Raw genomic sequence first — 24,826 nt, 5'->3', positions numbered from 1 at the left:
TTTGCTTCTTACTGCTGGAATAATAAAAATCATTTAAACATAAACTCATATGCTGGTAGCATAGGTTTTAATTTTGAGAGCGTATGCCAATCTTGCTTCAAATCGCTATGATTTCACAGTATGGTACAAGAGTGACTTCTGTGTTTGTTGACAGGAGCAATGTCTCCTTTCTGCTGACTCTGCTGACCTGCAATCAGGACAGGTCAGTTGAACTGGCAGGAGAGAGATCATGTCCCTCCTGCTGGCAAAGACAAAAGACCCTCTGAATCTCCTGGGTTATTCTTTGGGATGTTGGATTGTAAAAGGATCATTCAGCCAGCAGGATGGGGTGAGAAGGGAAGCAACTGAATGAGGAGAATGTAGAACAGGGGGTGGTGGTTATGATTTTGAGGTTTGAACAGCAGGGATGGAGATGAGAGTATTGCATCTTAGGAAAGGTGGTTGTTAAAGTATCAGGCTTTGGAAGAGTTGGAAAGAAAAGGATCACAGCTCAGGGGCCATGGCTGAATTTCACATATTTGAATGCCCATTCTTAGTCACGGCTGAGAGACCTGAAAGTTAGGAAGATTTTGTGGTCAACATTTGGTTGCCTAGATAAGACGATCAGCCTTGGTTTAAAATTTTTCCTTATGTATTTTTTGCAACTGCAATGACAGGGAAGAGCAATGACTGTGTCTTCTTCCCCAATTTTGTGAAGGTTTGTTCCCTCTGAAGTACAATCAGTCCTCAACCTTGCATAGTCTAATCTGATAGAGTTTTTATCTTGATGATTCCTGTAGTTGACAGGAAGATGAATGTATGATTACTTCCTGCAGCTGAGAACATTTGCTTACTGTCTGGTAGAAGCAGTCTGTTCTCCAATTTAATGAAAGCCTGCAGACTAGCCTGCTCCCACCCTTGTGACTGAATGGAAAGGACTAATATCGCTATCATATTTGCTTGAACTTGAGGTACCTGCAAAGTAACACAAATTTTCTGTTTCCCTATGAACTGTTATAATTCTGACAAAGATGGATAGAGACTATGCTGAAGGCCAAAAGCTAACATTTGATTACAATTTGCACTATTTTTAGATTTGACTTTTTATTACTAAAACATTTGTGTGTCTATACAGTACTCCTTCGAAATTTGTGGGGATTCCGTTCCAGGAACCCCTGCGAATTTTGAAAAACTGCGAATCCGGTTTTTCGCCTGTCAAAAGGCAGGGAAGGCAGGAGAGAGCAGCTGGAGAGGCAGGAGAGGGCAGCTGGAGTGTCAACGGGTGAAGAAAATCACTTGCGGTCTGCTCCGACTGCCTCTTCCTGTAGTAAAGTCGGGCTACACCAATCAGGAGCTGCTTTGACATGCAGCTCCTGATTGGTGTAGCCCAACTTTACTACAGGAAGAGGCGGTCAAAGCAGACCACGAATGAGTGAGTCCACGATTCGCGAACCACAAATTTGTGGGGAAATACTGTATATACTGTATATATATATATATAAAACTATTACAACTTAAGACCCCCTTTTATAAAGCCGTAAATGTACTGAAGCCCTTAGGAATTGAATGTGTTTTGATGCATTTACCGCAGCAGCATCGCTACCATGGCTTTGTAAAAGGGGCCCTAAATCTTTTTTTTCCATAGATACATCAGTTTGTAAATTATGATATGTTAAGTATATGCTTTTCTTGCTAAAAAAAAAAAAAAAAACACCCTCTAGAACAGGGGTGTCCAACCTGCAGCCCCGTGAAGTATTTTGTGTGGCCCCAGTCGAGGACGATGCAGTGTTTTCCTCTGATTCCCCCGGGTGTTTACCGTCTTGCCGGCTCCCTCCTCTGTCTTGCTGCAGCATTTGTGCGGCCCCAGAAACATTTTTTTCGGCCAATGCGGCCCAGGGAAGCCAAAAGATTGGACACCCCTGCTCTAGAATAAAATCAGCTATTGGTAATGTCTCATTGTTTCTTGTCTGGTTGCTATATATGAATCAAAATCAGAATAGGAATGTCTGACCAATGGGCTGCAGGGGAGGCAGAAACATTGGAAAAATTCCCCAAATGTCCCCCTCAAATGAATCTTGCCAAATTCTACTGGCACTGGCAAGTTAGATGCAAAGCATTAATGAAGAAAGCTAAGAGAGAATATGAAGAGAAACTTGCAAAAGAGGCAAAAACTCATAAAAATTTTATTAGATACATCAGAAGCAGAAAACCTGTGAGGGAATCCGTGGGACCGTTGGATGATCAAGTAGCTAAAGGGGCGCTCAGGGAGGATAAGGCCATAGCGGAGAGACTAAATGAATTCTTTGCTTCGATCTTTACAGAAGAAGATGTAAGAGATCTACAGTGATGATATGGAGGAACTGAAAGAAATCTCGATGAATCTGGACGATGTGCTAAGCCAAATGGCAAGTTAAAAAGTGATAAATCACCTGGACCGGATGATATACATCCCCATTGATGTAGACCCCCCCCCCCCCCCACAGCCATCCTTCCAGAACAAGCTCCCTCTTCTCCAGAATGTTCCCCAGTGCCTGAAAATCTAAATCCCTGTTCTTTAAACTATTATCTCATTCTTGCATTGAGACTGCAGCTCAGCCTGCCCTTCTGGATTTCCTGTACATAGAATGAGACACATTTTGGAGAATGTAGCACTGTAGGTTTTGGATTTCATTTTCCTACCTCAAAGCCTACATTTAAATTCCAGAACCTACTTCCTGCACCTTCATATGTTTTTGGTATTCAGGGAATGCACTATGACAGCTGGCTCTCCCTCAGTGGGCTAATACTCGTACATTCAAATCTCATTCCCTTGCATTCCTCACCCTTCATACTACTACAACCTTTTTGCCACCATTCAGTCATTTACGACCTTGTTGAATAATGACATCTCAAAGTGGGTAGTCTTTTCATTGTTTACATTGCTGCTTGCAGGGTTTCATAGAAACATAGAAGATGACGGCAGAAAAGGGCTACAGCCCATCAAGTCTGCCCACTCTGCTTACCCACCCCCTGTCTATGCCCTAATGACCCAATTTTCTTATCTTAACCCTCGTAGGGATCCCACATGGGTATCCCATTTATTCTTAAAGTCTGGCACGCTGTCTGCCTCGATCACCTTCACTGGAAGCTTGTTCCAATGATCAACCACTCTCTCTGTGAAGAAATACTTTCTGGTGTTGCCATGAAATTTTCCGCCCCTGAGTTTGAGCGGGTGCCCTCTTGTGGCCGAGGGTCCCTTGAGAAAGAAAATATAATCTTCCACTTCGACACGTCCCGTGAGGTACTTAAATGTTTTGATCATATCTCCTCTCGTTCCTCGAGAGTGTAGAGCTGCAATTTGTTCAGTCTCTCTTCATAAGAGAGACCCTTGAGCCCCTAGATCACCTTGGTGGCCGTCCACTGAACTGATTCAATTCTGCACACATCTTTACTGTAATGTGGCCTCCAGAATTACACACAGTACTCCAGATGAGGTCTCACCATGGCCCTGTACAATGGCATTATGACTTCAGGCTTTCGGCTGACGAAACTTCTATTGATACAACCCAATATCTGCCTTGCCTTAGATGATCACACCATAGATAGGTTACTATTGTAACAGCAAAGTCAGTTCACATTTTTGACTAAAGCAATTTCTGACTTTCCCTAGTTTTTACTAGTATTACCCCCGTGATATCAGAAGGAAATATATTTTGCCTTAGATGAAGCCTTCTCCACTTGATTGGCAGTTTTCATGTCTGCACTGATGATTACTCCTAAATCTCGTTCTGCTGAAGTCCTAGTTAAAGTTTCTCCGTTCAAGAAGTATGTCCTGCATGGATTTCCGCTTCCGAAGTGCATGACCTTACATTTCTTAGCATTGAAGCCTAGCTGCCAGGTTGAGGACCAACTTTCCAATGTAAGCAGGTCCTGCGCCATATAATTCTGTAAACTGCATTCACTTACTATATTACATAGTTTGGCGTCATCGGCGAATAGTGTTATTTTACCTTGAAGCCCTTGAGTCAGATCCCCTATGAATATGTTGAAAAGGAGTGGACCCAGGACTGAGCCCTGCGGCACTCCACTTGTCACCTCCGATGTTTTAGAGAGGGTACCATTAACCACCACCCTCTGAAGTCTGCCACTCAGCCAATCATTGACCCATGCAGTTAGTGTCTCTCCTAACCCCATCGATTCCATCTTGCTTAGCAGCCTGCGGTGTGGGACACTGTCAAAAGCTTTACTGAAGTCCAGATACACGACGTCCAAAGACTCTCCCAAGTCCAACTTTCTTGTTACCCAGTCAAAGAAGCTGATGAGAATGGATTGGCAGGACCTACCCTTGGTGAATCCATGCTGACTGGGATCCCGAAGATTCCCTTCATTCAAGATCGTGTCCAATTTGCTTTTAATTAGTGTTTCCATGAGTTTGCACACTATTGATGTGAGACTCACCGGTCTATAATTCGCAGCCTCTGCCCTGCAACCCTTTTTATGCAGAGGAACGACATTAGCTAATTTCCAGTCCAGGGGAACTTTCCCCTTACTTAGGGAGAGATTGAATAGCTCAGCCAACGGTTTCGCCAGGACATCGCTCAATTCTCTGAGTACTCATGGGTGCAAATTGTCTGGTCCCATGACTTTGTCCACCTTGAGTCTTGCCAGTTCACTGTAAACTTCACCTGGTGTGAACTCAAAATTCTGAAATGGGTGTTCTGTGCTTTGTGTTGCCTTCAACTGCGGACCGTGTCCTGGTGCCTCACAGGTGAAGACTGAGCAGAAGTATTCATTCAGTAGTTCATCTTTATCGGAATCTGCTTCCATGTAACTTCCGTCCGGTCTTCTAAGGCGTACTATCCCACCTGTGTTCCTTTTTCTGTCACTAATATACCTGAAGAAGGATTTGTCCCCCTTTTTAATGTTTTTTGCCAGAATTTCTTCCACTCAAAGTTTTGCCTCCCTAACTGCCATTTTGACCGCTGTAGACCTGGTCCTATATTCTACCTTTGCCTTTCTCTTCTCCGTGCGCTTGTAGGAGAGAAACACTTTTTTCTTCTCCTTAATGAGGTGTGAGATCTCCGCGGTAAACCATTGGGGTTTATTGTTTCTTTGTCGTTTATTTACTGATTTTATGAAGCGGCTAGTTGCTTCATGTATGGTTGATTTCAGTGTTAACCACTTAGCTTCTACATCATCGGTCTCTGCTTGGTCCTGCAGCGTCCGATGGACGAAATCTCCCATGCGTGCGAAGTCTGTGCCCCGGAAATTGAGTACCTTTGTTTTCATATTTGATCTAGGGAAGCCTTTCCTAAGGTTGAACCATATTATGTTGTGGTCGCTGGAGGCTAGCGTATATCCTACTGAGACCTCTGAGACGCTTTCCCCGTTGGTGAGTACCAGGTCGAGGATCGCCTGGGCCCTAGTGGGCTCCGTTACCATTTGTTTGAGACGTGCTCCCTTTATGGAGGTTAAGAGCCTCCTGCTACTGCTGGTTGTCGCTGAAAATGAGTTCCAGTCTGCATCAGGCATATTGAAGTCCCCTAGCAGTACAGCTTCTCTTCGAAGAGTGATATTCTCTATGTCTTCAATTAATTCTGCGTACATGTCTTCCAGTTGTCTTGGGGGTCTGTATACCACACCTAGTTACAGGCATTTTTCTCTGCCTCTTGCCAGGTTTACCCAGAGGGACTCCCCGGTGTACTTGACATCTGTGATCCTGGTGGTTTTGATGTCCTCTTTAATGTATAGAGCTACCCCCCCTCCTAACCTGCCCTTTCTGTCCTGACGAAGTAGATTGTAACCCGGTATAGCCATATCCCACCCATGTGAGTCCGTGAACCAAGTTTCAGATATTGCCACCACATCTAGGTCGGCATTCCTTATTTCAGCCTCCAATTCTAGAATTTTGTTACCTAAACTGTGTGCATTGACATACATGGCCCTCCATATCTTGTGTTTGCTAAGTCCCTGTGAGGCGTATCCTACCCGAGTCGGTGTGACTCCTAAAGAACTGTTTGCAATGTGGGTACTTACCTTGGACATGGAAGCGGAGTTTCGACTCACCTCATCAGGATAATTCCTTTCTGCACTAATAGGTGAATGGGTACCCTTCCCCGACTTATCTAGTTTAAAGCCCTGTGAAGCAGGCGGGCTAGTCGGTGTCCGAAGACGTTCTTACCCCTACTGGTCAGATGGAGTCCGTCTGGTCCCTGAAGTCCTTGTAGCGCTTCCCCATAGTTTAGGAATCCGAAGTTCATATCCCGGCACCATCCCTGTAGCCACTTGTTCGTCCTCAGGATACGTTCATCTCTGGCTCTTCCCTTGCCTCTAACAGGGAGGATTGATGAGAAAACCACATGCGCTCCTGTCCGCTTCAGCCTCTCACCCAGTGCTCCAAAGTCTCTGGTGATGGTCTCCGGTGTGTTCCTGGCAGTGGACAAGAAGCATAGGAAAGTGGTCTCGGGGCATGAGTAGTCTATCCAGACTGGCGGTGACATCTTGTATCCTGGCTCCAGGCAGACAGCAGACCTCCCTAGATTGCATATCCGGTCTGCAAATTGGTCCCTCGGTGCCCCTCAGCATGGAATCCCCGATGACTATTACTCTGCGCTTCTTTGGGGGGAGCCGGTCAGTTGTCCCTAGAGATGGAGCTGTGTGTTGGGCCTGCTCCTGTTCCTGCTCCTGTTCCTCATCGGCAGTTCCTTCCTGAAGAATCTGGAATCTGTTCCGCAGGGTGAGTTGAGGGGTTGATGTATAGCTGCCCTGTTTGTAAGAAGAAGGAGAAGATGAAGGAATTGAAAAAGGGGGGTGGGGGGTGTCTCCTATGTTTGGCCGTGGAGGAGGTCACCAGCTGCCAGGAGTCAGTGCCGCTAGCCATTTCCTGTATCCCAATTGTTGGTTTCAAAGCTGATGATTTGGGCGTCTCGAGGATGGACTTGTCATGGGCCTGCTCGGTGATTTGGGACAGCTCCTGGACGATGCCGTCGATGTAGGCCGCGTCCTCGCGGATGCTTCTCAGGCATATCACCTCCTTCCTGAGGCTCCTTAGTTCCTGCATGAGATCTCCATCCAGCTGTGCGGCCTCCTCTGTCTGTGTAGAGACTGTAGTGTAGCGCTGGGGGATGGTCTCAGTCTGCACAGAGACCTCTGTCCACCATCCTGGGTCCTCCTCCTTCTGCACACAGTCCGTGGTCGCTTCCTGGATCCCCATAGCGACTGGAATACTGGTCTTGATTGTAGACTTCACGCTCCTTGTCCTCCCTGCCATTGCTGAGTTGTAATTGAGGACTGCCTGTCAGTAAGGTAAAGAATTAGGAAAATTAGAAAAATCTGTCTGTGAGCAGGTGTGAGATTTTGAAAGATTAGGGTGTCTGAGAGTTGGAAGATTGGGGTATCTAGTGCTTGAAAGATAAGGGTTTCTGAGAGACTGAGAGTTTGAGATGTCTGAGAGGGTTACTGTCTGTGAGTTAGTATGAGAGCCTGTACGATTAGTGTGAAGGGATAGTGTGTTTGAGAGGTCCGCTTGTTGCCCTAAGGTATCGTTGTCTTGTGTAGTTTGGCTCTTCTTAAGGCTCTTCACAAAGGCGCTTTCACTAAGGCAAGCGCCTTCACCGCTCGCCTTCGCCGCACGCCGAATGGCTGCGCGCCGTTGGCTTGTCCCCTTTTATGGGGGGAGTTTGGCTGGTGACATCAGGGGTGGGCGGAGTTAGCTCTCGCCTCTTCCCCTGCTAGCACCGCCTTCTCTGCTCCTCTCTCTGCTTCTTTCTGCTAGCACACTCTCCGCTCACTGTTCTGCCATGTGCTCAGGACTCTTCTACCATGTGCTCAGGACTAGGCACAGCTCCTACAGTCTCCCTTCGGCTGGCCTTGCACTGTGGACTCTCTGCCGTTGGCTCGTCCCCTTTTCGGCATTAATCATCTGTGTTCCTGGGTTTTAGTTGTGATGGAGCTGTGTTTCAGTGTTTGATCCTCACTGGTACTTGGCTTCCTCCGGAATTTTGGGGTTTTTTTTTTTCATCTTTCTTTCAGGTTCTCTGATGTGTTCATGTTGTTTGTACTAGGCTCAACCTCTGAAGCACTTCCCATGTTGTTGTTTTTAAATCTCTAGTTCACATGCTTACTCAGTGGTATCTCACATTCTTTCTTTTTCCTTAATATTTACATGCCAACCAATCTTTCTCTTCTCTTGTGACTGGAATAGCATTACAAATTGGTCTTTTTTTTCTTTCTTTTGTCTCTATGGCTATTCTTGAGGAGGGGGAGTACATATATATTTTATAAAGGATGGGGCCAATTTTGAGACCATACTGGTTACCTCCCATTATCAGCGGCAATCCTGGAAATTCAAAGCCAGGGCTGTATTTGGCAATCGGCATTGCATTTCCGGTCTAGTATAAGCTGCGATTGACATATCTGGCCTAGCTGATATTCATTGGCTGACTGGCTAAGTCATAGTGGCCAAAGATAAATTTGCATGTTAAGCAAGTCTTTCTGGTTGCACAACTTATCTGGTCAACCAGTGAATATTGGTGCTGACTGACTGTGTCACACAACATAGCTGCTGACCGGGCTAGCCGCTGACCTGAATATTAAGAGGGAGATAGCTGCTGTCTCCCGCTGAATATTAGCAGTTAGCTTAGTGCTATTTAGCTAACCAGGAGCTGTTCCTGGACGGCAAAATAGCTTTGAATATTTCGGTGGGATGACAGAATCATGATTCTGTCTAACTTTATCCCAGAAGACACTTGCACATAGGTTGCATAGAAGAATATCTCTGCTTGACACCTCACATACTGTTACATACATAATTCCTCTTAAGTGTGAAAAAAATATATAAAATTATCCCCATAATGGACAATTCTGACTGTCCGTTAATTGCTAGAACTGGGTTTAAAATTATGAAGGAGTTATTAGTGTGATGGAATTAAATTACAACCTAGTCAAGACGGATACAGGAAACAGATATTAAAAACATTAATAGTGTGGATCAGTGAAGGATTTTGATTTGGTGTCATCCGATGTAATGTTGGACTGGAAATATTTAGGGAGTTTTCATTCGGTGAGACATTGTTCTTTTTATCAAACTCAGCCTGCCAATGCAATATCTATGTCTTCTACCACAAAAGGCCTGCGTTATAACCAAGTTACTCCTACTAATTCTCAAAAATTTGCATTTCTCAGATTTTCTGAAGAGCTCATTAGAAAAGTACGTGGAAAATTTAGAAGTGCCAGTAAAAGTTATTCGAATGGAGCAACGATCTGGCTTGATTCGCGCCCGTCTAAGAGGAGCAATGGCTTCAAAGGGCCAAGTATTAACTTTTCTGGATGCACACTGCGAATGCACTACAGGCTGGCTTGAACCTTTACTAGCAAGAATAAAAGAGGACCGGTAAGAACTGATGCATATTGTTCCCTATGTGCTATTGCAGTGGCATTCATCTCTGGTCCTCGAGAACTACAAAGGGTTCTGTGTTTCAAGGTATTGCTAATTAAGATACATATGCTAGAAGATATACAATGGAGGTAATATACATGCAGATCTATTTTCTGCATATTCATTAGGGATTTAATCCTGAAATCCCACATCCTAGTCCTGTTTCTAGAAAGCTGTGCTCTCACACTTTTGACCACTGTACAAATTTGTACGCAAAGTTATAGAATAGCATGCATAGCTTAATTTAATCACGAGCTGCTAATTGATGGTAACGAGTAATAATAGGCTATAATTGGCCTTTATTGACACCAATTAGAAATTACGCATGTAACTAAACTACCCTTGTTATTCTAGAAATTTCACGCTCAAATTCCAGAGTGTGCAAATTTAGGGAGAGGGTCGTGGGCAGCTTAAGGGCATGGCAGGCAGTTATGTGTGTCGGTTATAGAACATTAACATTTATGTACCTATCCAGTGGCATAGTAAGTGGGTAGAGGTGGTCCACCCCAGACACTGTCTTGTTGAGGACACAGGCACTCATCCTCCTCTCTACTCCCCCCCCCACTGCTCGTGTGTGCTGCTTCCCTTCCCTAATACATCTGTAATGTTCCTAGTGCGAGCAGCAACCTCCAAGCTGCTGTCGCGCTTGCGTTGGCTCTTCTTCTGATGTCACTTCCTGGACCTGTGCCTAGGAAGTGACGTCAAAAGAAGAGCTGATGCTGGCGCAACAGCTACTTGGGGGTTGCTGCTCACGCCAGGAACGTCACAGAGGTATGTGGGAAAGGAAGCAACATGCACACGGCAGGAGGGGGCAGGGAAGGAGCATGTAGAGGTGGGGGCGGAGAAGAGGGCCTCTCTCCCTCGCTGCGCCACTGCACCTAACTACCTAAATTTAGGCACAATCATTTATACCAGCTATTGAGCTGGCCTAACTGCTCACGTCTAAAATTAGGCACATAAATAATGAGTTAGACTAATTTTCATTAATGGCAGTTGCACACAAAACAGTTGCTAAAGAATTTGTCTTAGTGTAGATCAGGGGTGTCCAATCTGTGGCCCGAGGGCTGCATGCGGCCCCATGAAGTATTTTGTGCGACCCCAGTCGAGGGCGATGCAGTGTTTTCCTCTGCTGCCCTGGGTGTTTACCATCTTGCTGGCTCCCTCCACAAGCGTTTGCCCGTTTGTGTGGCCCTAGAAACGTTTTTTTTTGGCCAATTCGGCCCAGGTAAGCCAAAAGGTTGGACACCCCTGGTGTAGATCATCTTGGTGCCTAAATCTTGGCAACCTTTTTAGAATTACCCCCATGTGTGTCCCTTGCTTTGATTGTTAGTGAATACCACTGTAATAGCATATGACCCCCCCCAAAAAAAAAAAAAAATGGTTTAAACAATTTTGTGTGTATCTGTGCTGTTGTAAACACTCATGTTAATTTCTTTTTGCTTTTCTAAGTAAATAAAAAAGCTTAAAACAAAAAACCAGGGACAAGTCAGAGTTGCCATATTTGCATTGTTTCAAGTGTTCTTTACATTAGTAATGCTCTTTTCTGCTCTAATCATTATTACCATACAGAAGCTACTCATGGAAGAATTAATTAGCAGTCCCTGAAACTTATTGACTACCTCAAGGTGGGCAACCTCAGTCTTCAAGGGCTGCAAACTAGTTGGCTTTTCAGGATTTTCCCAATGAATATGCATGAGATCTAGTTGCATGATCTGCCTCCATCGTATGCAAATAGATCTCATAAATATTCATTGGGGAAATCCTGAAAATCCAACTGGGTTGCTGACCTTGAGCACCAAAGTTGCCCCCTCTGGACTACCTGGTAAAATCTCTTCAAACACCATTAATCTGAAAAATCAGTAACTGTCTCTGTGCAGATGGGATTTTATTTTCCCTGTAATGATCTAATTTTAAAATATTTGTCATTATCTAAAACATATGCATATTCCAGCCAGTTAAGTCAGTGAAGATGTATGTTTCTAGGGAAATTAATGACCTGTAGTCTCTAATCTGCTTACTGGCAATCAAAGTGAACATTCTGTGTAGTTCATAATTAAGCTCTGATCACAGATGGTTAAGATAGTTGCTTGCAATGAATGTTCTTTCAAATGAAATTTAAGGCTGAAGTTTTTCTTGGACCTTTATTTACCTGCATCTACTCTACATATCTTCCCCTTTCCCCTCTCCAGAGTGTGTCCCAAATTTCTTCTTCCTTCCCTACCCTCTGCCTTTCCATCCTCTGTCCCCCTTGCAGCATGTATAAGGTGACCATATATCCCGTTTTGAACAGAACAGTGGCGTACCAAGGGGGGTGGTGGGGGGTGGGGGCGCTCCGGTCCCTATCGTGCTCCCACCCTCCCAGCGAGAGCAGCAAACCTCCCTCCAGTAGTGTCGGCTGCTTCACGGCTTTCTCCTCCCTCTGCCGCGTCACTGATGACATCATCAGTGACGCTTCACCGGCAGGAGAAAGCCGCAATGCAGCCAACGCTACTGGAGGGAGGTTTGCTGCTCTCGCTGGGAGGGTCGGAAAGGTTTACTTGGGGGGGGGGGGGAAGAGATAGGAGGGTCAGCGGGGGTTCGGCTGGGAGGGGGGAGAAGCATTCTGCCTCAGTGCTCCAAGGCCATTACCTTCTTCGGGCAGCAGCAGCTTTTACAATTTGCTGCTGTTGCTGGCTTCAGGCCTTCCTCTCTGCCGGGTCCTGCTTACTTCCTGTTTTCAAGAAGACAGGACCTGATAGAGAGGAAGGCCTGAAGCCGGCAACAGCAGTGAATTGTGAATGCTGCTGTTGCCCGATGAAGTTCAGGACACCAGGCCTTGGGTGACAAAAGGAGGAAAGGGAGCAGAGGGGGAGAGAATTGGGGAGAGTGTTGCTGTACCCAACTGGAGGGAATGAAAAGAGATGCCAGGGCTTGGATGAAAAGAAGAGATGCCAGGGCATGGAGGGAAGGAGGAAGGTATGCCAGATCAAGGTAAAAGGAAGGGGGAAAGGAAGGAGGAGATGTCAGAGCATGGAGCGGGAGGGAGAGATGGAAGAAAAGGAAAGGAGAGAGATGCTGGGAATCAGGGAAGGGATGATGCTAGACCGTGAGGTGGGAAAGAAAAAAAGGAGAAAAGAGAGATGTCAGAGCATAGGGGAGGGGGTGGTGACAGAGAGAAAAACGGAGAGGTGACAGAATTGAAATCAATCATGTACAAAGGAGAGAAGGGGCATGGGATAGATAGTTTATGGAAGGAGCATAGAAAGAGGGAAGATGCCATATGGAAGAGAGAGAGAGGGTGCACACTGGATAGAAAGAGCACAGAGGGCAGTGAATTGAAGGGGCGAGATAGAGGGTGAACAGTAGATGGAAGGGGTAGAGAGAGGGAAACAGACACTGAATGGAAGTGTGGGGGAGAGGAAGAACAGCTGCTGAATGGAAGTGTGAGGGAAAGGGGGAGCAGATGCTGGAAGGAAGTGGGGAGGAGAAAGAAAAAAAGGGCATATGCAGGATTGAGGGAAGAAGATAGAGTTAGTTACTGGAAGGGGTGAGGGAAAGAGGTGGCAAGCTATAGGTAGACACAATGAAAGAGGGAAATTGAGGATTGAATAGTAAAAAAGAATTTAGACAGAGGCAGAAAATAAATTGAGAAGAAAGAACAGGAGGAAGGGAGCGGAGAGAGAGATGCCAGAGCAGGGGGGAAGGAGAGGAGACAGATACCAGACCAATGGGGGTGAAAGGAGAGATGGAAGGGGGAGGCATACAGTTTCTGGAAGGGGCCTAGAAGGAGAGAAGATGCCATATAGGGGCAGAGAGATGGCAGACAGTGGATGGAAGGAAGAGAGAATAACAAGAAGATGAGGAAAGCAGAAACCAGAGAAGACAAAGGTAGAACAAAAATTTTCTATTTATTTGTTGCTTTAGGAGACATGTGTCACTATTTCTGTGGTGTTGCATTCTATGCAGAGTCCAGCTTCTTGCTGGTTCAATTTAATCTTGTCTATGTATTTCTATTTTATCCCCCCTTTTACAAAACTTTGGAGTGTTTTTTAGTTCCAGCCTATGGTGGTAGCAGCTCTGATGCTCAGAATTCTATGAGCGTCAGAGCTGTTACCACCGTGGCTAAAATCCACACTACAGTTTTGTAAAAGAGGGAAGGGTAAGTTTGTGATGACATTCCATACTAGGTGAAGGTGTTTTCTGAGTTCTGTGTGTTCGAAAGACATGGTTTTCTGGTAGGATTGACTGCAGGATTGATCTGTAATAGTCTGGCTTGTTTAGTTTTACAATGGGTGTATTTCTGTTGTACTTCTCACTGCAAAATGCTGCCTTTTCCTAGGTTCTCATGTGTGACGTGTGGATTGTTACTAAAAATCATGTTTTTCGTACAGATGGGGGGGTTGCCAAAAAATGATGGGCCGCGGGTGTCACACATGCTAGGTATGCCACTGGAACAGAACCGTCCCTTTTTCAGATCCCCTGTCTCGTTGTCCCCATGCACAGCTGCCGGACGCCAAAATGTCGCGTTTTTAGCGACGGTGTCCCGAAGTTGTGTGTGGAGACAGCGGAACAGGTGATCGCGGGAGAATGGGCTCTCTCCCTGCTTCCCCTCCCACTGACGCAACAACAGCTGGAAAGGCATGTCCAGGCGCCGGTCCAGAAGCCCTCTTCAGCGAGGCAGGGAGGGAGGCTGACTGGCTGGCTTTGAGGGAGGAGGTGGAACAAAGGCTGGAAGGCAGTGAGGGGTAGGCAGGCAGACAGGCTGGGCTTGGCAAGGGAGGGGCACTAAGGACATAGGAAGGAGGCACTGAGGGCACTAACCGACAATGTAGAGGCTATGTGGTCAACTCTGAAATCTACCCTATATGAAGCAACTAATCGCTATATAAAAACAGTAAGCAAACGGCGGAGAAACAATACATAGAAACATAGAAGATGACGGCAGAAAAGGGCTACAGCCCATCAAGTCTGCCCACTCTGCTTACCCACCCCCTGTCTATGCCCTAATGACCCAATTTCCTTATCTTGACCCTCGTAGGGATCCCACATGGGTACCCATTTATTCTTAAAGTCTGGCACGCTGTCTGCCTCGATCACCTGCACTGGAAGCTTGTTCCAATGATCAACCACTCTCTGGTGTCGCCATGAAATTTTCCGCCCCTGAGTTTGAGCGGGTGCCCTCTTGTGGCCGAGGGTCCCTTGAGAAAGAAAATATCATCTTCCACTTCGACACGTCCCGTGAGGTACTTAAATGTTTCGATCATGTCTCCCCTCTTCCTACGTTCCTCAAGAGTGTAGAGCTGCAATTTGTTCAGTCTCTCTTCGTACGAGAGACCCTTGAGCCCCGAGATCATCCTGGTGGCCGTCCGTTGAACCGATTCAATTCTGCGCACATCTTTACTGTAATGTGGCCTCCAGAATTGCACACAGTACTCCAGATGAGGTCTCACCATGGCCCTGTACAACGGCATTATGACTTCAGGCTTTCGGCTGACGAAACTTCTATTGATACAACCCAATATCTGCCTTGCCTTAGATGAAGCCTTCTCCACTTGATTGGCAGTTTTCATGTCTGCACTGATGATTACTCCTAAATCTCGTTCTGCTGAAGTCCTAGTTAAAGTTTCTCCGTTCAAGAAGTACGTCCTGCATGGATTTCCGCTTCCGAGGTGCATGACCTTACATTTCTTAGCATTGAAGCCTAGTTGCCAGGTTGAGGACCAACTTTCCAATGTAAGCAGGTCCTGCGCCATATAATTCTGTAAACTGCATTCACTTACTATATTACATAGTTTGGCGTCATCGGCGAATAGTGTTATTTTACCTTGAAGCCCTTGAGTCAGATTCCCTATGAATATGTTGAAAAGGAGTGGACCCAGGACCGAGCCCTGCGGCACTCCACTGGTCACCTCCGATGTTTTAGAGAGGGTACCATTAACCACCACCCTCTGAAGTCTGCCACTCAGCCAATCATTGACCCATGCAGTTAGTGTCTCTCCTAACCCCATCGATTCCATCTTGCTTAGCAGCCTGCGGTGTGGGACACTGGCAAAAGCTTTCCTGAAGTCCAGGTACACGACGTCCAAAGACTCTCCCAAGTCCAACTTTCTTGTTACCCAGTCAAAGAAGCTGATGAGATTGGATTGGCAGGACCTACCCTTGGTGAATCCATGCTGACTGGGATCCCGAAGATTCCCTTCATTCAAGATCGTGTCCAATTTGCTTTTAATTAGTGTTTCCATGAGTTTGCACACTATTGATGTGAGACTCACCGGTCTATAATTCGCAGCCTCTGCCCTGCAACCCTTTTTATGCAGAGGAACGACATTAGCTAATTTCCAGTCCAGGGGAACTTTCCCCTTACTTAGGGAGAGATTGAATAGCTCAGCCAACGGTTTCGCCAGGACATCGCTCAATTCTCAATAAACCTCAGTGGTTCATTGCGGAGATCTCGGACCTCGTTAAAAGGAAGAAAAAAGCATTTATCTCCTGCAAACAATCAGGAAAAAGGGAGACAAAAGAAGACTATCTGGCCAAGTCTAAAGCTATCAAAACAGCAGTCAGAGAGGCCAAACTCCAAATAGAAGAGAACCTAGCAAAGAACATTAAGAAGGAGGATAAATCCTTCTTCAGGTATATTAGTGACAGAAAAAGAAACACAGATGGGATAGTACGTCTTAGGAAACCAGACGGGAATTATGTAGAATTGGATTCCGATAAAGCCGAACTATTAAATGAATACTTCTGTTCAGTCTTTACCTGCGATGCGCCGGGGTCTGGTCTACAGTTGCAGACAAGGGAAAGCTCGGAAGACCCGTTTCAGAATTTTGAGTTTACACCCAGCAGCGTTTACTGTGAACTATCAAGACTCAAAGTGAACAAAGCCATGGGATCAGACAATCTACACCCCAGTGTGCTTAGAGAGTTGAGTGAAGTCCTGGCGGAACCGTTATCCGCGCTCTTCAATCTTTCCCTAAATACAGGAAGAGTCCCCTTGGACTGGAAAACAGCTAACGTCATTCCACTCCACAAAAAGGGATGCAGGACAGAGGCTGTGAATTACAGACCGGTGAGTCTCACATCAATAGTGAGTAAACTTATGGAAACACTAATTAAACATAAATTAGATACAGTCCTGAATGAGGAGAATCTACGTGATCCCCATCAATATGGATTTACAAAGGGAAGGTCCTGCCAATCCAATCTAATCAGCTTCTTTGACTGGGTAACAAGAAAGCTGGATATAGGGGAGTCCCTGGACGTTGTGTACTTGGACTTCAGCAAAACGTTAGCAGGAGGGATGTCCACTCCCTCCCACCACCACCCCTGAACCCTCCACACACTGTCTGTGGAAGGAGGGATGCCCACTTCTTCCTGCTGGTACCCCCACAACATTCCCGGCAGGAGAGATGCTCACTTCATTCTACCAGCACCCTCAAATCCCCACCCCCCCAAACCTACAAACTCCCACCCCCCAAACCCCACCCGGAATCCACCGTACCTTTAAAAGGAAGGCAGGTCAGAGGGATGCCTACTCCCTCTGGCTGGCAGGCCTGCCTCTTCAGAATGGCAGACATTCCCCTTCCCGGTAGATGCACCCAGGAGGGGCCAAAGGCTCCGATTGTCCCAGGTGTCTAAGGCCCCTCCCATATGAGGGGCTTTAGGCATCTGGGCCAACCGGAAGCTTAGGCCTCCTTCCCGGTGCATTCTGTGATGCAATGAGAGTGGCCTGACTCCAATTGGCCAGATCCCTAAGGCCACTCCTGGGATGCACTGGGAAGGTGAAGGTCCACCATTCTGAAGAAGCGGGCCTGCTGGCTAGAGGGAGTAGGCATCTCTCTGACCAGCCTTCCTTGTAAAGGTTTGGGGATACTGCAGCACGAGACTCAGGGGTAGTTGTGTCAAATGGGACAGCTTATGAGCCAGGGAAAGAGGAGAGGTGGTTACTACAGTTATCCATGTTGATAACAGAAAAGATTAGTGTCAAAGGCGATCTATCTTTCAGCTCCTGAACTGCATCCTCTCATCCTATATAGTGTGCCAATATGGCGCATAACTTCCATGCTACAATGGCAGTTAATGTAAAAATAGTGATGAAACTACAGGCATGCATGTAATTGCGCTTCAGTGCCATTCTGTAATTTGGTGCTTAAGTGTTCTAACGCATTAACTATAAGGGAAAGCTCATGTATAAGGGGCATGGATAGAGCATGAGCCTGTCACCAAGAGACATGCAATGCATAGAATATTATTAGTTGTGCATGCAGAGTGCCACATTTAGGTATGCACATTTATGCCTGCTATTGACATGGCATAAGTGAATGTGCTTAGCTAGTATTCTAGAATGGATTTGGTGCACACATTTGCTGTTATAGAATACCCTTCTCCCATGGACACGGACAAGAGGACATAGACTGAAGCTGAGGGGGGACAGGTCCAGGATGAATATCAGGAAGTTCTGTTTCACGCAGCGAGTGGTGGACACCTGGAATGCTCTCCCAGAGGAAGTAATTGCAGAATCCACCGTTCTAGGATTTAAGGGTAAAGTAGATGCACATTTCCTTAAGAGTGGCATAGAGTGATACGGGTAAGGGTAAATTAGATGCACATCTCCCTTGAGAAGCATACAGTGATATGGGGACTAAAACTATGCCAGGGAACACCTGGCGGGGCCTCCGCGTGTGCAGATCACCGGACTTGATGGACCCATCTGGAGATGGCAGTTCTTATGTTCTTATGTTCTCCGTATTCGCTGTGATAGGGGATTAACAAACCCACAAATAACTTTTTCATATGTTATTCGCTGTTTTCTATTAAAAACCATCATGAATATGGTGAATCTGCGAATAACATGGTGGGAAACCTGGCCTGTTCCTGAAGGGGAGGCAAAACACGGTGAAGAAAGTGCCGGGAATCAGCGATTTTTCTTTGTAAATGCTTGGAATCTGCGATTTCTCTATGCAAGCTGATGTAATTGGGGGGGGGGGGAGGAGCCAGCAAGCTAAAATAATCGAAACCGTGAATGCTGAAACCGCCAATATGGAGGGAGAAGTGTACTAGTTTAGGGCTCAGATATTTAGTACCTAACTTTTAGTGCCTTTATAAAATTACGCCATACGTCATATACAGGATGCATGTGTGTGTATCATTCTATCTGTATATATTTTGGGAGGGGAGAGGTAGAGGAGTTGAATTTAAAAAGAATCAGCAGAGCTAAGAAACATGACTTTTGAAATATTTTGAAGTTATTGCTGCTTTAGGCCCCCTTTTATAAATCCACGTTAGACCTTTTTTTTCGCTGGCTGTGGTGGTATTAGCTCCAACGCTCATAGGAATTCTATGAGCATCAGAGCATTTTATCACCACAGCCGGCAATAAAAAAAGCCTAACATGGCTTCATAAAGGGGGGGGGCGGTTAATGTTTTGTTTATAAATTTCTAGTAATGGATATTATTAACATGCACTACTGCATTAGTATATGCTAACAGTGTTAATATTTCTTATTTTATTGTTCTGCCCCCACCTTATGTGGTCATTTGCTCAGTTTCTTGTATAAGAACAAGTTTAAGTGTTTATGCTAAGATGTATAAGTAAAGTATGCTAAGATGTATAAGTAAAGTATGCTCTGTGAACTTAAATCCCCAGAAAGCTTTGCTATTCCCAGAGAGCTAGGCTGCAACTACAGAGCTTAAGCCCATCGTTCTTCAGTTTGAGAGAGAACAGTTGCCCTATTTTTAGACCGCATGGCTGCATGACTTTCATTGTTCTCTCACCAGGTTTTCATCCTTTATTTCTAACACTCTAACACAGCTTAGTTTTATATCTAAGTCTAGAAAACAATGTTATACTTTCCCCTCCCCATTTGCGGTTTCGGCAATCGCGATTTCACATATTCACGATTTTTTGGGGAGGGGGAATAAAAGAAAAAAAAACCCCATAGTTTAGCCTTCCCCCCGGCGTCCCGGCCTTACCTGGTGGTCTAGCGGGCTTTCAGGGCAGGAGCAATCTTCCTACGCTCCTGCCCCATGTAGATCGCCAATAGGAAATGGCTGTGGGGAGTTCCAATCGTAGTCTGGACGTTCATTTCTGATGTACAGATTTGGACCTCCTGTTCTCTGTTGGATATCCTTTTGTAAAATTCTGCTCCATCTTACTAACTCTAGTTGATAGTTTTTTTTATGTATGTTGGTTGTTTGGTGTTTTTTTAGAAAAGTAATTTTGTAAAATGTTTTGAATCTGGATGGATACTTTTATTTCAGTTAAAACCATCCTAAACGTTTTTTCACTGGCGCCTGCATAAACTCTTAAATTAATAGACTGGCAGGTATGATCCATTTCTAAATGTTTGTTAGAATTTATCTTGAAAAATCAGTTTCCTTTTGTTTGTATTTGTCTTACAGGAGAACAATTGTTTGCCCGATTATTGATGTAATCAGTGATGATACATTTGAATACATGGCTGGATCAGACATGATATATGGAGGTTTTAACTGGAAACTTAATTTTCGCTGGCATCCAGTTCCTCAGAGAGAAATGGACAGGAGAAAAGGAGACAGGACCTTACCTGTGAGGTAAAGGCAATCTGAAGCAGTTCAAGAAATTTAAATGTTTCAAAGTTAATCCAGGAAAAGAACAAGATGAAAAAAATATATAAATCACAATTTAGAGCAGACTAGCTTGACAACCTGTGACAGTCACTAAAGGAATCTGTTACCTTTCCTTGCCTCTATTGAGTGTGATAGTACCACCTCTGTCCCAAATGTTTCCTCCCCTACAATCTGCCACATATCTAGCATTTCCTCTTAGCCAACTCCATCCCATTTCTAGCAGTCACTTCTCAAGTTTCAAGTTTATTAAAATTTATTATCCTGCTTATCCTATTTCTAAGCGGCTTACATTTAAAATAGTCATATATAAAAAAAGGGGAGTACATACTGAAGTCATTACAAGACAATATTAGACTTACATAAATACTAGTCATGATTACATTGGGTTAGTGGGTGAAATATAATATTTGAAAGGAAATTAGACATAAAAGGTATGTGCATAGGGGAAAGGTTGGTTACATCTGTGTTGGTGTGATACAGTGTAGGAAAGGCTATAGGTACTTACCGTCCTTGTCTCTCACAGTTGCTTATTTCTCCCTCAACTCCCTGCCTTGTCCCCAGCAAACATTATCACAAATCTTGTCCCCAGCAGTTCCTTTTTTCAATGTTTCCCATCACCACTGGCCATGTTCTCTCTGCTCCTGTATTCTCCCATCCTTGTGGCAAGCATTCACTCTCGCTCTTTCAAATCCACCTCCTGCCGCCAGTCTCTCTGTGAGGCTGGTGTGGCAAAAACATTTTCTGTCTACCTTGCATTAAGGTCCACAGAGATGATGACTTGATTCCTTCCTTGTAGTCCTCTAGTGTGATTCCTGCAAAGCAGGACCTACTTTCCTGTGACACCGTCTCTTATAGCTGCTACGCAACCCTCTCCTTGAGCTATACCCTGCCAGATTTGTGAATTGCTCTCAGGCATATTGATTGTGGTAATCCTGAAAACCCAACTGGAAAGGTGTGCATGCTGGAGAGGGTGAGAAGCACTACCCTATACCTAAACACTGGCTCCTTTGTGCTCCCTCAAAAAACAGTTTAGATCTCTGTTGCCCTATTGCTATATATATAGATTTTATCCCAGGACAAGCAGGCAGGTATTCTCACTAGTGGGTGATGTCATCCGACAGAGCCCCGATACGGACATCTTGCAAGCATTTCTTGCTTGAAGAAACTCAGAAGTTTCGAGATGCCCGCACCACGCATGCGCCAGTGCCTTCCCGCCCGATGCTCCGGGCGTGTCTCCTCAGTTCTTTTTCTTCCGCGGAGCTGAGAAGTCTATCTTCAATTTGCGCCCATTGAATCTCTTTTTTGCCTTCTATTTTGCCGCGGGTTGAGTTCTTTTGGCTCTCCTGTGCATTTATTTCTTTCTTTGATTTCTTTTTTCAAAAAAAAAAAAAAATTTTTCCTTCCGATACCGGGTCGGCCGCATGGCTGGGGCCCCGCGCCTTCGACCTTGCGGCGGAGCTTTTCCGGCCTATGTTCCGGCCGATTACCGGTTTTAAAAAGTGTAGCAAGTGCCAGCGCACGATTTCGCTCACGGACCCTCATCGACGCTGCTTACAGTGTCTGGGACCGGATCACTTCCCGAAATCGTGCCGGCCTTGCTCCACTCTGACGGCGAGAGCGTTTAAGTGCCGCTGTCTACTGTGGGAGTCCATGTTCAAGATGGAAGCTTCATCAGATCCTGCAGCTTCGACATCGACGGGTGCTTCGACTCCTTCAGCGAAGCCCTCTGCCTCCCCGGCTGCTTCGGGCCTCCTGAAACCGGCATCGTTCACACCGGTTTCGGCCCCGGCTTCGGCGCCGGTGCCTTCCTCCGTCTCCTCGGAGCAGGTATCGACCCCGACAGTTCCACCGGTGGTGCTCAAGGTGCCGAAGACTGGCAAGTAGAAGCACGCAGCACCGAAGGAGCGCGGAGACTGTGCGGAAGGGCCCCCTTTTGGTGCAGATCCCTCCATATCGGCTTCGTTGCGGTCCCTTCTGGAGGCTCAGTTCGTGGAGCTCATGCAGACCATGGGGCCTCGACTGATTGCCACCATCCAGGGTGACCTCCCAGCTTCGGCTTCGAGGGGCGAACCGCCCCTCCTCCTCCTCCTCGCTGCACGACCTCGTTGCTCGGCGAGGAGGAGCGGCGAGCGGTGTCCGGGTCCTCGAGGAGGTCCTCCGTTAGTGCTGTGCCTCCTTTGGAACCGATTCCCTCGAGGAGGGCCTCCCTTAGTGATATGCCTCCCTTGGAGCCCATCCCCTCGAGGAAAGCCTCGTTTAGTGACCTGCCTCCCTTGGAACCGATTACTCCGCCCCATGACTCAGTGTGGTGTCCACCTTCGGGGCCACCCAGTCCTGGGCATAGCAGGAAGCAGGACGAGTTCTTCTGAACCCGCTATCAAACCTGGGCGTCGTCGGGGGAGGCGCCGACTCTTCCGCCTCTGCGATCGACGGCATCGAGTCCGATCTGCTCCTTGGAGGCGTCTGAACCAGTTTCTCACAGACGGGCTCGATCCCCTTCTAGGCATCGGGAGGGGCATCGATCCAAACATTCTTCGAAGCATTCCTCTCGGCACTCAACCGTCTCGCCTCAGAAGAAATTGCCTCGGTTGGGGTATGCTGCTTCGACTGGGTTTCCTCCTCCGGGCCCGGAGTTCGAGGACCCCGAGGTTTTCTACTCGTCCTGTTGCTCGCAGGCCTCTCTGGAGCCTGAAGCCTCTTCTTCTTCTAGTCCGTCTCGCAGACCGGCGACGGCGGACCAACTGTCCTTTTCATCGTTCCTCAGGCAGATGGCAGATGACATGGACATTACTCTCGATGCTGGGTCTCGATACTCCAAGGAGTACCTCGATACCATGCACTTGCCTCGTCCTCTGGCAGAGTCCTTGCGACTTCCCCTGCACAAGCTCCTCGACCAGACCTTCATGCGCTGCTTCGAGTCTCCTTACTCTATCCCTGCGGTCCCTGGCAAATTGGATGCGCGGTACCGCACGGTGCATCATAAAGGCTTCGAGGGTCCTCAGCTTTCTCACCAGTCCCTCCTGGTCGAATCCTCGCTCATCCTGGCCAGGTCTATGCTTCAGTGCCTCCGGGCCGCGAGGGCAGAACCATGGATAAGTTTGGTCGACGCATCTATCAGAATTCGATGATGGCGTCTCGAGTCCTGAATTACAATTTCCACTTTGCAGCCTACTTGGAATTTTTTCTACCTGTGCTTCGGAAGTTCACACCCTACATCGAGTCCCAGGCTAGGTTTGAGTTTGAGGAAGTGGTTGCTTCGCTGTCCCAACTTCGGCTTCAGTTAATGCAATCTGCCTATGATGCGTTCGAGCTCTCAGCCCGAGCAGCGGCCTGCTCGGTGGCGATGCGCCGGTTGGCCTGGTTGCGGACCATTGATATGGACCCAAATCTTCAGGACCGCCTGGCGAACATCCCGTGTGCTGGGGCGGATCTTTTTGACGAATCCATCGAGACTGTTACGAAGAAGTTGTCTGACCATGAAAAGTCCTTCCAATCTATCCTTAGGCCGAAGCCTAAGCCTCAGCAGTCTCGACCTTCTCGTCCGCCGTTGATTTATCAGCGGCGTTATCAGCCGAGGCAAACTCCACCTGCGAGGCATCCGGCGAAGCGCCAGCCTCCCCAGAAGGGTCAGCCTAAGTCTCAGTCGCCTGCTGTCCCTAAGACCACTCAGCCTTTTTGACAGTCTCGTCGAGGGCATAACCAACCTCGTTCTGCCTCCCCCTGTTTTTCCCATCGGAGGGCGCCTCCATCATTTTTATCATCGTTGGGAGGCCATAACAACCGACCTCTGGGTCCTTACTATCATCAAGGAAGGATACTCTCTTCATTTCCATCGGGTCCCTCCGGACCACCCTCCAAGAGAGTATCCTTCCAACTTGACTCAGACCGCCCTTCTTCTCCAGGAAGCTCAGGCTTTGCTCCGGCTTCGTGCCGTGGAGCCGGTCCCGACGGACCAACTGAACCAGGGGTTTTACTCCCAGTACTTCCTTGTTCCGAAGAAGACGGGCGACCTGCGACCCATTTTGGACCTCAGGGCCCTCAACAAATTCCTAGTCAAGGAGAGGTTTCGCATGCTGACACTTGCTTCTCTCTACCCTCTCCTCGAACAGAACGACTGGTTATGCTCTCTGGATCTCAAGGAGGCCTACACTCACATTCACATTCATCCGGCCTCCCGCAAGTTCCTCAGATTTCGGGTGGGACATCTACATCTGCAGTATCGAGTGCTTCCATTCGGCCTGTCCTCGTCTCCCAGAGTCTTCACGAAGTGTCTGGTGGTGGTGGCCGCTGCACTCCGGAGCAGGGGTCTTCAGGTATTTCCATACCTCGACGACTGGCTCATCAAGGCCCCGTCAGCTCCAAAGGTCATTTCGGCGACCTTGACCACGATCTGCTTCCTGCAGAGCCTAGGCTTCGAGATCAATTTTCCCAAATCTCATCTGCAGCCTACCCAGTCCCTTCCCTTCATCGGGGCGGTACTGGACACCATTCAGCTTCGAGCATTCCTTCCTCCTCAGCGCATGGATGCTCTTCTTCGTCTCTGCCAGTCTGTATCTTCTCGCCAGTCCATCTCAGCGAGACACATGATGGTCCTCCTGGGCCACATGGCCTCTACAGTTCATGTGACACCCTTTGCCAGGCTCCATCTCAGAATTCCTCAGTGGACCCTAGCTTCTCAATGGACTCAAGTGTCAGACCCGTTGACTCGACACATCATAGTCACTCCTGCTCTTCGGCAGTCTCTACTTTGGTGGATGACCTCTTCGAATCTATCCAGAGGTTTGCTGTTTCACACTCCTCCTCATCAGAAGGTTCTCACAACAGATTCCTCGACCTATGCCTGGGG

General features: G+C 46.9%; 1 protein-coding gene across 7 annotated transcripts in view; it reads left to right on the top strand.

The window, feature by feature from the left end:
* The window catches only part of GALNT13 (polypeptide N-acetylgalactosaminyltransferase 13), a 391,518-nt gene that overhangs the window by 180,434 nt on the left and 186,258 nt on the right, over positions 1–24,826 (top strand). For all 7 annotated transcript variants that reach the window (XM_033945850.1, XM_033945855.1, XM_033945852.1 and 4 more), the window contains 2 exons: positions 9,142–9,349; positions 19,774–19,944. In XM_033945850.1, coding sequence (XP_033801741.1) covers positions 9,142–9,349; positions 19,774–19,944 — 379 coding nt within the window. The remainder of the gene's footprint in view (positions 1–9,141; positions 9,350–19,773; positions 19,945–24,826) is intronic.

The sequence above is a fragment of the Geotrypetes seraphini genome, chromosome 5 (assembly GCF_902459505.1).
Source record: "Geotrypetes seraphini chromosome 5, aGeoSer1.1, whole genome shotgun sequence".
Taxonomy (NCBI): domain Eukaryota; kingdom Metazoa; phylum Chordata; class Amphibia; order Gymnophiona; family Dermophiidae; genus Geotrypetes; species Geotrypetes seraphini.
Note: the sequence above shows the minus strand (reverse complement) of the source record. Positions and strands in the feature narration are given on the sequence as shown.